The following is a 13,416-nucleotide window of genomic DNA, read 5'->3' as shown; positions in this document are numbered from 1 at the left end:
AGTCGGTCCACGCATGCGCGGTGCATGCATGCCAGAAGGCTCTGGCAAATTGTTTTTCTATTTGCTATTGCAAATGCCAGTTCCCGGGCCGACGTGAACGTCAACCCACTTGTTAGGATAATACAGCCTGCTTGTCCTCAGAGAATGTGATTAACAAAGGAGTTACTCTCTCATATTTAGATCAGTCTAGCATATAATATGTTGCAATAATTGATTTCTGCAAGAAAGATTGCACCAATAGTCAAAAATTGTCTTGACAGAATAGTAACATAGTAGATGACAGCAGAAAAAGACCTGCACGGTCCATCCAGTCTGCCCAACAAGATAAACTCATATGTGCTACTTTTTGTGTACATCTTACCTTAATTTGTATCTGTCATTTTCAGCGCACAGACCGTAGAAGTCTGCCCAGCACTAGCCCCACCTCCTACAACCGGTTCCACCACCCAATCTCGGCTAAGATTCTGAGGATCCATTCCTTCTGAACAGGATTCCTTTATGTTTATCCCACGCATGTTTGAATTCCGCTACCACTTTCATCTCCACCACCTCCCGCGGGAGGGCATTCCAAGCATCCACCACTCTCTCCATGAAAAAATACTTCCTGACATTTTTCTTGAATCTGGCTCCCTTCAATCTCATTTCATGTCCTCTAGTTCTACTGCCTTCCCATTTCCGGAAAAGGTTTATTTGCGGATTAATACCTTTCAAATATTTCAACATCTGTATCATATCACCCCTGTTTCTCCTTTCCTCCACAGTATACATGTTCAGGTCAGCAAGTCTCTCCTCATACGTCTTGTAACGCAAATCCCATACCATTCTCGTAGTTTTTCTTTGCACCGCTTCAATTCTTTTTACATCCTTAGCAAGATACGGCCTCCAAAACTGAACACAATACTCCAGGTGTGGCCTCACCCACGACTTGTACAGGGGCATCAACACCTCCTTTCTTCTGCTGGTCACACCTCTCTCTATACAGCCAAGCAACCTTCTAGCTACGGCCACCATCTTGTCACACTGTTTCGTCGCCTTCAGATCCTCAGAAACTATCACCCCAAGATCCCTCTCCCCGTCCGTACATATCAGACTCTCACCGCCTAACACATACGTCTCTCGTGGATTTCTACTCCCTAAGTGCATCACTTTGCATTTCTTCACATTGAATTTTAATTGCCAAACCTTAGACCATTCTTCTAGCTTCCTGAGATCCTTTTTCATGTTTTCCACTCCCTCCCGGGTGTCCACTCTGTTACAGATCTTAGTATCATCTGCAAATAGGCAAACTTTACCTTCTAACCCTTCGGCAATGTCACTCACAAATATATTGAACAGAATCGGCCCCAGCACCGATCCCTGAGGCACTCCACTACTCACCTTTCACTCATCCAAGCGAACTCCATTAACCACCACCCTCTGGCGTCTGTCCGTCAACCAGTTCCTAATCCAGTTCACCACTTCGGGTCCTATCTTCAGCCCATCCAGTTTATTTAAGAGTCTCCTGTCGGGAACCGTGTCAAAAGCTTTGCTGAAATCTAAGTAGATTACGTCTATAGCACGTCCATGATTCAATTCTCCGGTCACCCAATCAAAGAATTCAATGAGATTCGTTTGGCACGATTTACCTTTGGTAAAACCATGTTGTCTCGGCTCTTGTAACTTATTGGCTTCCAGGAAATTCACTATCCATTCCTTCAGCATCGCTTCCATTACTTTTCCAATAACCGAAGTGAGGCTTACCGGCCTGTAGTTTCCAGCTTCTTCCCTATCACCACTTTTGTGAAGAGGGACTACATCAGCTGTTCTCCAATCCCTCGGAACCTCTCCCGTCTCCAAGGATTTATTAAACAAATCTTTAAGAGGACCCGCCAGAACCTCTCTGAACTCCCTCAATATCCTGAGGTGGATCCCGTATGGTCACATGGCTTTGTCCACCTTTAGATTTTCAAGTTGTTCAAACACACTCTCTTCCATGAACAGTACTATATCCACTCCATTCTCAAATGTACTTTTGCCAGTCCATCGTGGTCCTTCTCCAGGATTTTCTTCAGTGAAAACAAAAGTATCTATTTAGCAAATTTGCTTTTTCCTCATCATTATCTACACAGCGGTTCGCAGGATCTTTTAGTCTCACAATTCCCTTTTTAGTCATTCTCCTTTCACTAATATACCTGAAGACATTTTTGTCACCCCTCCTTACATTTCTAGTCATTTGTTCTTCCGCTTTCGCCAGACGTATGTCTCTCTTGACTTCTTTCAGTTTCATCCGGTATTCATCCCCGTGTTCCTCTTCTTGTGTTTTCCTGTATTTCAGGAACACCAACTCTTTAGCCTTTATTTTCTCAGCCACTTGCTTGGAGAACCATATCGGTTTCCTTTTTCTCTTGCTTTTATTTACTCTCCTTACATAAAGGTTTGTGGCCCTATTTATAGCTTCTTTCAGTGGACCACTGTCCTTCCAATTCTCGTATTCTCCTGAGGGAGGTTTTTTTTTTTTTTTGAGTACACTGAAGGTTTTTTTTAACCATTTGTTGACATTGTTTATCAAAGGTTGGATATCTGTCAATCGTTATACCTAGTATTTTCAGGTTTTTTTCAATTTTCAGTAGTATTCCATTGAAGTGTATTGACACATCCATGCTAGGTGTTGTGATTAATAAAATCTTTGTTTTAACACAGTTCAGTTTAAGATACAGACATGATGTCCATTTGTCAACCAGCGTCAGACCATGGTTAACCAGTGCATTAACATCTTTGTCTTTATGAAAGGGAAAATACAGTGTTAAGTTGTCTGCATAAGAAGCAGCTAATTCCATTCCTATCCATACAGAAACCCAGGGTGGACATCAGGACATTGAATAAGACTGGTGATGGGGGGGGATCCCTGTGGCACCCCAGTGTGTGCTGTGCAGTCCTTAGACAGGGTTTCACCCCATTTTACACTGTAAGATCTGAGGGTGAGAAAACCTCTTATCCAGTCCAAAAATTCACCAATAATTCCTAGGGATTCCAATATTTCCAGGAGTATCTTATGGTCTACTATATCAAAGGCACTTGAGAGGCCAACTGCATCAGTGCTATTTGATGGCCAGTACTTACAATTCTCCTGAAGTCGTAAACCACGGTACCTAGTAGTGTCTCAGTAGTGTAGTTTTTATCTGCAATCAGGATACATGACAGACCTCATAGATCTACCAACCAGAAACAGAATCGGATCATCACGATCATACCTAAACCTACATTACCCAAATTGTAAAGGACTTAAATACAAAGCAATTTACGCATCCTGCTTCTCCTACATAAGCGCACAACTATGGAATGGACTCCCAAGCTGTGAAAACAATCCATAACCACCTAAACTTCAGGAAATTACTAAAAAAACAACCTCTTCAAAAGGCTTACCCCACCGATCCACCGTAAATCCCCACACCCAGCAACACAGCATAACCAATGATTGTACTGGACAATATATAATCTTCATTCCCTCGACCCTCGTGATGCCTGATACACACCTACCTCATTCGACCACAATATAGCCTTGTATTTGTTATCAACCGAACGCCATTACGGTACTATGTAAGCCACATTGAGCCTGCATAAAAGTGGGAAAATGCGGTGTACAAATGTAACAAATAAATAAATATATAAAAATAATAGATTGTAGTGTTCCAGAAAATGTGTTAATTGTTCTGTGACTATACTTTCTAAGATTTTCATAAGCAGATGTATTGAAGCAACTGGTCTATAGTTGGTGACATCTCCTTGGTCTCCTGATTTTTTGGGGATGGGGTAAGTATAATTTTGCCAAGTTGTCTTGGAAAAGAGCCTGTATTTAAGAATTCTTTTATCCATGTCATTCCTAGAACAAGATAATTTTCTGAGGGGGTTTTCAGTAAATAGACTAGACACGTATCTAATTGGTAATAGGACTTTTGAGTATTTTAGCATTAATTCTTGAATACGTCTGTCTCAATAGGTGAAATGTTTGACCAGTTTTCTATCTGCTGCACATTCTCTTTTCTTCCATTTTATGTCCTCTCCACTGGAGATAATTTCTTTGCAATCATTGAGATTTATTGCCTCCCCTTTTACTGTATTTTTGATTTGTCCTTAAAGTGTTGCGCTGAGCAGTTTGCAGTCGGTAGAGTGATTGTTGTTTCTATTAATTCTTCTAGACTCATTAGGTGTTCCATTATCTGATATAGATATTTTATATCTGGTCTACCTTTCCCTATTTTTTCAGAAAAGTACTCTTTGGCCTCTTTATTTTGAAATTTGTATACATTTACCATTCTTCTCCAGTCCTCTCTAGCTGTTTTACTCTGGGTTTTACACCATATTCTCTCCAGTTTCCTACAGGATTGTTTCAGTTAACCAAAGTTGCTTACTCCTTTTTGTGACCTTTTTCACTTTTTTTAGGTGCTATTTCGTTTAGTGTTGACTCAATAAAGCTGTTCCACTGGGTGATGATTATTTGCCTCTATCCTTATTAGGGTCTCAGAGTCTGTACTCCAGGCTACAAAGTCTAGTTGGTGGCCTAATTGATGTGTTCCTTGGGCTGGAATTATCTTTATGTTTCTATAAACATTTTAAAGTCATTGGTGTTTTTGTGATTCTCATCATCTAAATGAAGATTTATGTCACCTACAATTTATATTGCACCGGCTTTTAGGCTTTGAGATATTGAAAGCTTATAATTCTCCTTTGGCTTCTTTCTCTTTCCCTGGAGGGAAGTAGCATACAGTACATTGTAAGCTACCTAATCTCTCATCTTGCATGATAATATTTCTAAGCAGGATGAATGATAAATCTTATCTATCTGAACGTTAAAAAAAACTGTTATATATTATTGCAACCCTGCCTCTTTTGGATGTACAAAATGCATGTATATGATTTTATATCCTCCTGGTAAGAGATTGTAGGACTGGATCCTCTCTTGATTGTAATCATGTTTCTGTCAAAAACACCAATCCAGGCTGTTCGAGTTCTAACCAGTCCCTCACTACTATGGCTTTGTTGACCAAAGATCTTGCACTGAAGTAGTAAGCAGGAGCCTGACAAGACCTTGCCATTCAGTTGCTTCTCTATTTTTACATATTTCAGTACATTTTTCTATTTTTTCCTTCATGTCCCTTTTTAATATTGGTCCTCTTCTATCTTTATTTGATATCTTAGCCTTTATTGGGCTATTGTACTTCTCCATGTTGGGTGATGGGGAGCTTAGACTTCTAACATCGTCTCTTGCAATTCTGCCGTAATAATTTGGGAACCATTTCTCTAACCCGTTCTGCCCTCCCGTGGTTGTACTGGTTATGCTGGCTATTAACATATATCAACACAATCCATCCATTTTGGAGCATAGAGAGATTGGATTATATCAGGAAACTCTTGTATCCTAGTGAAACTTACTTTTCTTGGGATGCTGGCACCTTTAGGCATAGCAACTGTATACCCGCCACATCTGACATTAGTTCCAGGGTGGGCGGAGTTTGTTACCACACCTTCCCTCTGTATTTTGGAGTAGCTGGTTAATTTGGAAAAACTATCTGGATTAGCTAGTTTAGCTGGATAACCTGCTATCTTTGGGAGTGCTCGTGCAGATGGTTGACCTTCAGATCTCTCTTCTCCTTCTCCGTTTGGGCAGGATGTGGAGTCTCTGGGGCTCCATCTCGCTGCTGTATATACCCGCCATTGACCTGGCATAGTCATGGCTAAATGTAGGCGTGTTGGTTTGGGTTTATGCTGATATTCTAGAGTGGTATTTTAGTACACAGATGCAATTATAGAATAGGTGCGCAGTGGGGGGATTCAAGATGGCTGACTACAGCCATGTGGAAGCAACGCTCTCTGCGAGTTAGTCCTAGCTTTCGCTATGCCTAAGCGAAGGGGCAAATCGACCAGCACAGTGTCTTCTGGACGACAAGCCGTCCCATTGATCGGACCTATGGACTCATTCGTGCAGAACTTGCAAGAAAATGGGTCTGTGAGTCGCACATTTGCGCTGACTGGTGCAGTTGGAGGTCCAGAGTCGACGCCGGTGCTTGAGACAACATTGAGTCCAGACCAGAGGACCTCGCAGCCGCAGCATGCGAGCACACCTTTGATGGCTCCAGCTTGCTCCAGCCCGCCTGTTCAGCTTCTCCCTGCTTGCTCCAGCCCACCTGTTCAGCTTCTCCCTGTTGCTCCAGTCCTTCTGCTCCAGCCTGCTAACTAATTAACCTGCCTACTAGCCAACCACCTGTTCCTGCCCGCCTGCCTGCTAACCAATCATTCAGCCTGCCTGCTGGCCAATCAATCTGCCTGCCACTTGTCAGCCCTTCAACTTGCCTGCTTGTCTGCCCATCAACAACCTGCCACTTCTGTAGGGGTATTTCCCTGTGATCTAGCCTAAGCTGGTCTTGGCCTATACAAGCCTATGACATCTTGGTATAATAAGATGGCTGCTGCAACATCTCTGTGTCAGCAAGATCCAGCTTCAGCTTGTGGAAAATCACTGACAGGCTTGCTGAAGCCAAGGACGTTCTATGTTCCAACCATCCCCCTTCTATCTCTGAGACGCTGGGAAGGGAATCATACTCATGGCACCAGAAGTTACCATCTCCAAGGTCACAAAACAAAGAACTCTTCTTACCCATGCACTGTACTGTATGAAGAGAATTGGTCCAGGCTATCACCGAGAGAGGTCTGAAGACGCGGAGAGAGTGAGAGTTGTCGGAGACCCTCGGAGGGGTACCTGTGAAGGAACTGAGAAATCCAGCAAGGCTCGGGGTGAGCTAGAGACTGTATGATACCAACCTTGTGACCTGCATAACTGGTGCACATACCTGTGGCAGAGATATTGGCTCTGAGAACCAAAGGAGAGACTGGAACCTGTGTGTTTGCTGAAAAGACCTGCACTACAAAAGACACCGACAGCTAAGATAGCGTCTGGGGAGATTCTGCTCCGGTCTTATCTGAAGCCGTCATCAGGACAGCGTGGTAAGATCACAGTGATATATTTCCTGGTCTGGGGTTAGGCAGTGGTTTTATCTAAGTACGACTGGTTTATGTCAGCTCTTGGTCAGGTACAGCTGCTAATGTGTATTTTGCGTAAGATGTGATAAGTTTTCATAAGGATCATTAGGATATCATTTGTACTGTTCTAATCATTACTGTACGTAGTCTCAGGATAATCAGAGTGTAGTTAGACAATATATTTTGTTAGTGTGCCTATCAGTAAGAGATATTATATTGCATATAAGCTATTGCAGAGTGTCTATTTTTCTACCTGTAATAAATAATATACAATTATCATCTGTGTCGTGGCTTTGGCTTTTTTTTGGCGAAGAACAAAACACTGGCAGGGTGCCAGCACAAGGTTTCTTTATAATATTTCCCCTAGACTGAGCGGAAACCTTGTAATAAGTTTTATCAGGGAATAATTATTGCCCTAATTACTTATTTTCACCCTACACTTCCCAGCCCTTCACCCTCCTGACTGGCTACTCACCTTGAAACCTGCCTGCCTCCAAGTCCATCGTCCTGCCAGCCCATCACTCTCCTACACGGCTGCTCACCTCAACCTGCCTGTCTCCCAACCCAGCTACCTGCCCCCATAAACACCTCACTCACTACTTATGGCCCCCATTCACATTCTATTCCTCGCCCTATCCCTCCCTAATCTTTTCCCCCTCCCACCGCTGTATATCACACAAACTCACTACCCATCCTCCCCCGTCCTGCTCACTACTGCAATACCCTACCTACCCCTATCCCCCACCACCTCACCATCCCTAACTGTCCTCCTCCTCCTTCCTAGCTCTCAACCTCCAACACCTCCTTCCTGCCATGAACCCTTCCCCATTCCTCCTAAGCGCATCCCGTCTTCGTCGCCTTCATCGTCCTACCTCCCCCACCCTTCTCTGCTCTCTCTTGCTCCTTCTCCTGCTATCCGCGGGAGACATCAATCCCAACCCAGGTCAACCACACGTCCTCGTCTCATCTATGCAAACGTTCCCGCGATATCTCCAATCTCATCTCCATTCCCCTCCACCCCCTTCCTCCCTCCCCTTCTCGTGTGCCCTGTGGAATGCCCGCTCAATCTGCAACAAACTTACCTTCACCCATGATCTATTCATCTCCCATTCCCTTCAACTGCTCGCCCTAACCGAAACCTGGCTCACCCCGGCCACTCTGCCTCAGTCGCGGCCCTATGCCATGGAGGCTATCTTTTCTCCCATTCGCCCCACCCAGTAAGCCGCGGTGGCAGCATTGGCCTACTACTTTCGCCCTCCTGCAGTTTTCAACCCCTCCTCCTACCACAGTCTCACTGCTTCTCATCCTTTGAAGTCCATTCCATCCGTCTATTCTACCCGCTGCCACTCCGAGTTGCAGTCATTTACCGCCCCCCTGATAAGTCCCTCCCTTCCTTCTTTACCGACTTCGATGCCTGGCTCTCCGTTTTTCTTCAGCCCTCATCCCCATCCCTCATTCTTGGTGACTTCAACATACACACTGATAACCCATCCGACTCATACGCTTCTCAATTCCTCACTCTAACCTCCTCCACCCCTACTCACAAATCTGGTCACTGTCTTGATCTCGTCCTCTCTTCTACCTGCTCGCCCTCCAATTTCTGCGCCTCTGCTCTTCCCATTTCTGACCATCACCTGATCACATTCACACTTCATCACTCTCCCCCTCAGTCCCACCCAACACTAACCACTACCTCCATGAATCTCCAGGATGTTGACCCCCCCACCTTATCCTCTAGTATCTCTGATCTCCTCTCGTCCATCATGTCCTCCGAGTCTGTCGACAAGGCTGTTTCCACTTACAATGCCACTCTCTCCTCTGCCCTAGACACCCTTGCACCGTCCGTTTCCCGTCCCACAAGGCGCACTAATCCCCAGCCCTGGCTTAATCCTTGCACCCATTACCTTCGCTCCTGCACCCGATCGGCTGAACGCCTATGGAGGAAATCTCGCACCCATACTGATTTCAAATTCATGCTATCCTCCTTCCAGTCCTCCCTATTCCTCGCCAAACAGGACTATTACACCCAATTGACTAATTCCCTTAGCTCTAACCCTCGTCGTCTCTTCCCCACCCTCAACTCCCTCCTCAAAGTGCCCTCCGCTCCCACCCCCCCCCCCCCCCCTCCTCAATCACTAGCTGACTACTTCCGCGACAAGGTCCAGAAGATCAACCTCGAATTCACCACTAAACCTTCTACTCTTCATCCTATCACCCACTCCCTCAACCAACCAACCCAGGCCTCCTTCTCCTCTTTTCCTGATATCACTGAAGAGGAAACCGCCCATCTTCTCTCCTCCTCGAAATGTACCACCTGTTCCTCAGACCCCATCCCCACTAACTTACTTAACACCATCTCTCCTGTCACCCCCCCCCCCCCCCATCTGTCATATCCTCAGCCTCTCTCTCTCCACTGCAACTGTCCCTGACACCTTCAAGCATGCTGTAGTCGCACCTCTCCTCAAAAAACCTTCACTTGATCCTACCTGTCCCTCCAACTACCGCCCCATTTCCCTCCTACCCTTCCTCTCCAAAATACTTGAACGCGCCGTTCACAGCCGTTGCCTTGATTTTCTCGCCTCTCATGCCATCCTCGATCCGCTTCAATCTGGCTTTCGCCCACTACACTCGACAGAAACGGCATTATCCAAAGTCTGCAATGACCTGTTCCTCGCCAAATCCAAAGGTCATTACTCCATCCTCATTCTCCTTGACCTATCCGCTGCTTTTGACACTGTCAATCACAACTTACTTCTCGACACACTGTCCTCTTTTGGGTTCCAGGGCTCTGTCCTCTCCTGGTTCTCCTCTTATTTCTCCCATCATACCTTCAGAGTACACTCTCATGGTTCTTCCTCCACCCCTATCCCGCTCTCTGTTGGAGTCCCTCAGGGTTCTGTCCTTGGACCCCTTCTTTTCTCAATCTACACCTCTTCCCTGGGCTCCCTGATCTCGTCTCATGGCTTCCACTATCATCTTTATGCTGACGACACCCAGCTTTATCTCTCCACACCAGACATCACTGCGGAAACCCAGGCCAAAGTATCGGCCTGCTTATCCGACATTGCTGCCTGGATGTCCAACTGCCACCTGAAACTGAACATGGCCAAGACCGAACTTCTTGTCTTCCCACCCAAACCCACTTCTCCTCTACCTCCACTCTCTATCTGGTTGATAACACCCTCATCGTCCCCATCTCATCTGCCCGCAACCTCGGTGTCATCTTCGACTCCTCCCACTCCTTCTCTGTGCATACCCAGCAGATAGCCAAGACCTGTCGCTTCTTCCTCTATAACATTAGCAAAATTCACCCTTTCCTCTCTGAGCACACCACCCGAACTCTCATCCACTCTCTCATTACCTCTCACCTTGACTACTGCAACCTACTCCTCACTGGTCTCCCACTTAGCCACCTATCCCCCCCCTTCAGTCCGTTCAGAACTCTGCTGCACGTCTTATCTTCCGCCTGAACCGATACACTACTAAAGACTCACCTGTTTGAACAAATTTACGGAAAGAACCAAAACACATAGAGTCCATACTCACTGTTCATCAATGCAACATACATCCACTTCCGATCCCTCATCCCGCAATCCATTGTCCCACTGTCTCCTTCCTATGTTTCTATGTTGATGTCCCATTGTTATATTCCTAACGATATCCGAATGTCTCACACAACTCTGCACAATGTATTCCATAACCAAGTTGTAACAAATGTATTTCTATTATTCATATCTTATTGTAAGCCACACTGAGCCCGCAAAAAGGTGGGAAAATGTGGGATACAAATGCAATAAAATAAATAAATAAATATCACCCCTCTCCTCAAGTCACTTCATTGGCTTCCGATCAGGTACCGCATACAGTTCAAGCTTCTGCTACTAACCTACAAATGCACTCGATCTGCAGCCCCTCCTTACCTCTCAACCCTCATCTCCCCTTACGTTCCTACCCGTAACCTCCGCTCTCAAGACAAATCCCTCCTTTCAGTACCCTTCTCCACCACCGCCAACTCCAGGCTCCGCCCTTTCTGCCTCGCCTCACCCCATGCGTGGAACAAACTCCCCGAGCCCATACACCAGGCCCCCTCCCTGCCCATCTTCAAATCACTGCTTAAAGCCCACCTCTTCAATGTTGCCTTCGGCACCTAACCACTACACCTCTACTCAGGAAACCTAGACTGCCCCAACTTGACATTTCGTTATTTAGATTGTAAGCTCCTTTGAGCAGGGACCGTCCTTCTTTGTTAATTTGTACAGCGCTGCGTAACTTTTCTCAATCTCCACTTCCCTAAGTGCAAAGGCATAAAATACAAAGTACTGTAGGTTCGCTCTGCACATTTACAGGACAGAAATCACCACATACTCATTTAGGCTGGATAAAAAAATATTGGTGCATCAAGAGATTTCAACTGTTCGTCTGGCAAAACTTGCCAAACTGATTTGCAATTGTGCTTTGGATTCCCTCTTTCCTGTTGAAACCGCTGATTTTTCATCACTTAGGTGTGGCAGTTCCATAAGACAGATTATTTAATAACTATGCAACAGTATGATCAATTGGTCATTTTAATAGATTCAAATTTACCTTTTGAAATTGGTGCTTTCAGGTACGCTTTCACCAAATTCTGCACATAAATGCTCAATGAAGACCTGCCTTGATGTGTACTATGGTCACAAATTAAGGAATTTTTGAAGCAGGCATCATTCATGTGTAACCAGTCACAAAGCTGAAAAATAATACATGATTATTATTTATAACAATACATTTTCCTTTAGTACTGAAGACTAGCAGACTGATACTCAAATGGACATATATATTTAGAGGGTTCTTTTTTATGGGATTACCTAGTTTTAGGCCGTTACGAATGTATGTTAATACTGGTATTTTAGCCACTTAAAAAACCACCAATTACCATGAAATTATGTACGTAAGTTTCATGGTGTGTACTTTCACTGTAGGCATGCATGGGGTGGAGTTTGTTACTATAAAACTACTCAATTTAACTACATACTTGTGGAAAGTACATGCCAACAATTACACCAGACCTTGAACTGATATAAGTGCTTGTGCCTACATGAGCACATGTTCTTTCATGCCTACACTAGTATTTTATAAAATCAAGTAGGCACATATCTAACTTCATAAAATAGGTGTAAAATAGGCAGATGAAAAGCAAAGTTACTCTATGGATGACATCATCCAACAAAGCCCTGGTACAGACGCTACCCACTGTACTATATCTTTAAGAGGCCTTCGGCAGCATTCTATCACACATGCACAAGTGCCAACCTACCCAGCATGAGTGCGTAGGACCAGCAGTACAATGACATAGCTAAAGGAACACAACTGATCACCCCTCTCCTCAAGTCGCTTCACTGGCTCCCAATCCGCTACCGTATACAGTTCAAGCTTCTCCTATTGACCTTCAAGTACACTCAATCTGCAGCCCCCCACTACCTCTCTGCCCTCCTCTCCCCGTATGTTCCCACTCGTAACCTCCGCTCTCAGGACAAATCACTCCTATCTGTACCCTTCTCTACCACCGCTAACTCCAGACTCCGCCCCTTCTGCCTCGCATCACCTTATGCCTGGAACAGACTTCCCGAGCCCATACGCCATGCGCCCTCCCTGCCCATCTTCAAGTCCTTACTCAAAGCCCATCTCTTCTCCCTTGCCTTTGGCGCCTAACCACCTTCCCCATTCATGTTACCTTCACTGACTACTTAGTTTGTAACCTCTAGATTGTAAGCTATTTAGTTATAACCTTTAGATTGTAAGCTACCTACACTGACTACATAGTTTGTAACCTTTCGATTGTAAGCTCTCCTGAGCAGGGACTGTCCTTCCCCATGTGAAACTTGTACAGCGCTGCGTAACCCTGGCAGCGCTATAGAAATGCTAAGTAGTAGTAGTAGTAGTAGGGAGCAGGGAGGGTATGTAAGAATACATGCCCTGCTGTTCTAGGAGAAACCTGCTACAAGTGAGTAATTTTGCTTTCTCCAAGGATAAGGAGAACAATATTTCTCAAATATGAGCATCCCTAGCTATCAGGCCCACCAAAAACAAACAACAGATAATAGGGTCTTGCAATGGTAATGGCCAAGTAGACATCAATCAACCTGAACTCGAAAATAAACTTGTGTAGGAGCAGCCTGGAACCAGTGTTGTTTTTTTTGTGCCAGTACAACTCCCGAGTCCCCTTCTCATTGCTCCTGTTTCCTCACTTGAGAGTCTGGCTCTTCGATCAATCAGTCAAGACCCAGCTGGAACCAGAACACTCAGCCTTCGAGCCTATCTGCTCGTGGAGGTCCTGTTGGTACCACCCCTCTGACACATACGTGACATGTCAGAGAGGGTGGAACTAGCAGGATCTTCCCGAGCGCGTGGCATTGGCGCAAAGCC

General features: G+C 45.1%; 1 protein-coding gene across 1 annotated transcript in view; it reads right to left on the bottom strand.

The window, feature by feature from the left end:
- Window positions 1–13,416, bottom strand: part of TARBP1 (TAR (HIV-1) RNA binding protein 1) — a 919,966-nt gene that overhangs the window by 562,997 nt on the left and 343,553 nt on the right. The window contains exon 10 of the mRNA XM_030198123.1: window positions 11,599–11,740. Within this exon, the coding sequence (XP_030053983.1) occupies window positions 11,599–11,740 (142 nt within the window). The remainder of the gene's footprint in view (window positions 1–11,598; window positions 11,741–13,416) is intronic.

Source organism: Microcaecilia unicolor, chromosome 3 (genome assembly GCF_901765095.1).
Source record: "Microcaecilia unicolor chromosome 3, aMicUni1.1, whole genome shotgun sequence".
In the NCBI taxonomy this organism is placed as follows: Eukaryota; Metazoa; Chordata; class Amphibia; order Gymnophiona; family Siphonopidae; genus Microcaecilia; species Microcaecilia unicolor.
The sequence above is the reverse complement of the archived record's forward strand: the minus strand, read 5'-3'. Positions and strand labels throughout refer to the sequence as shown.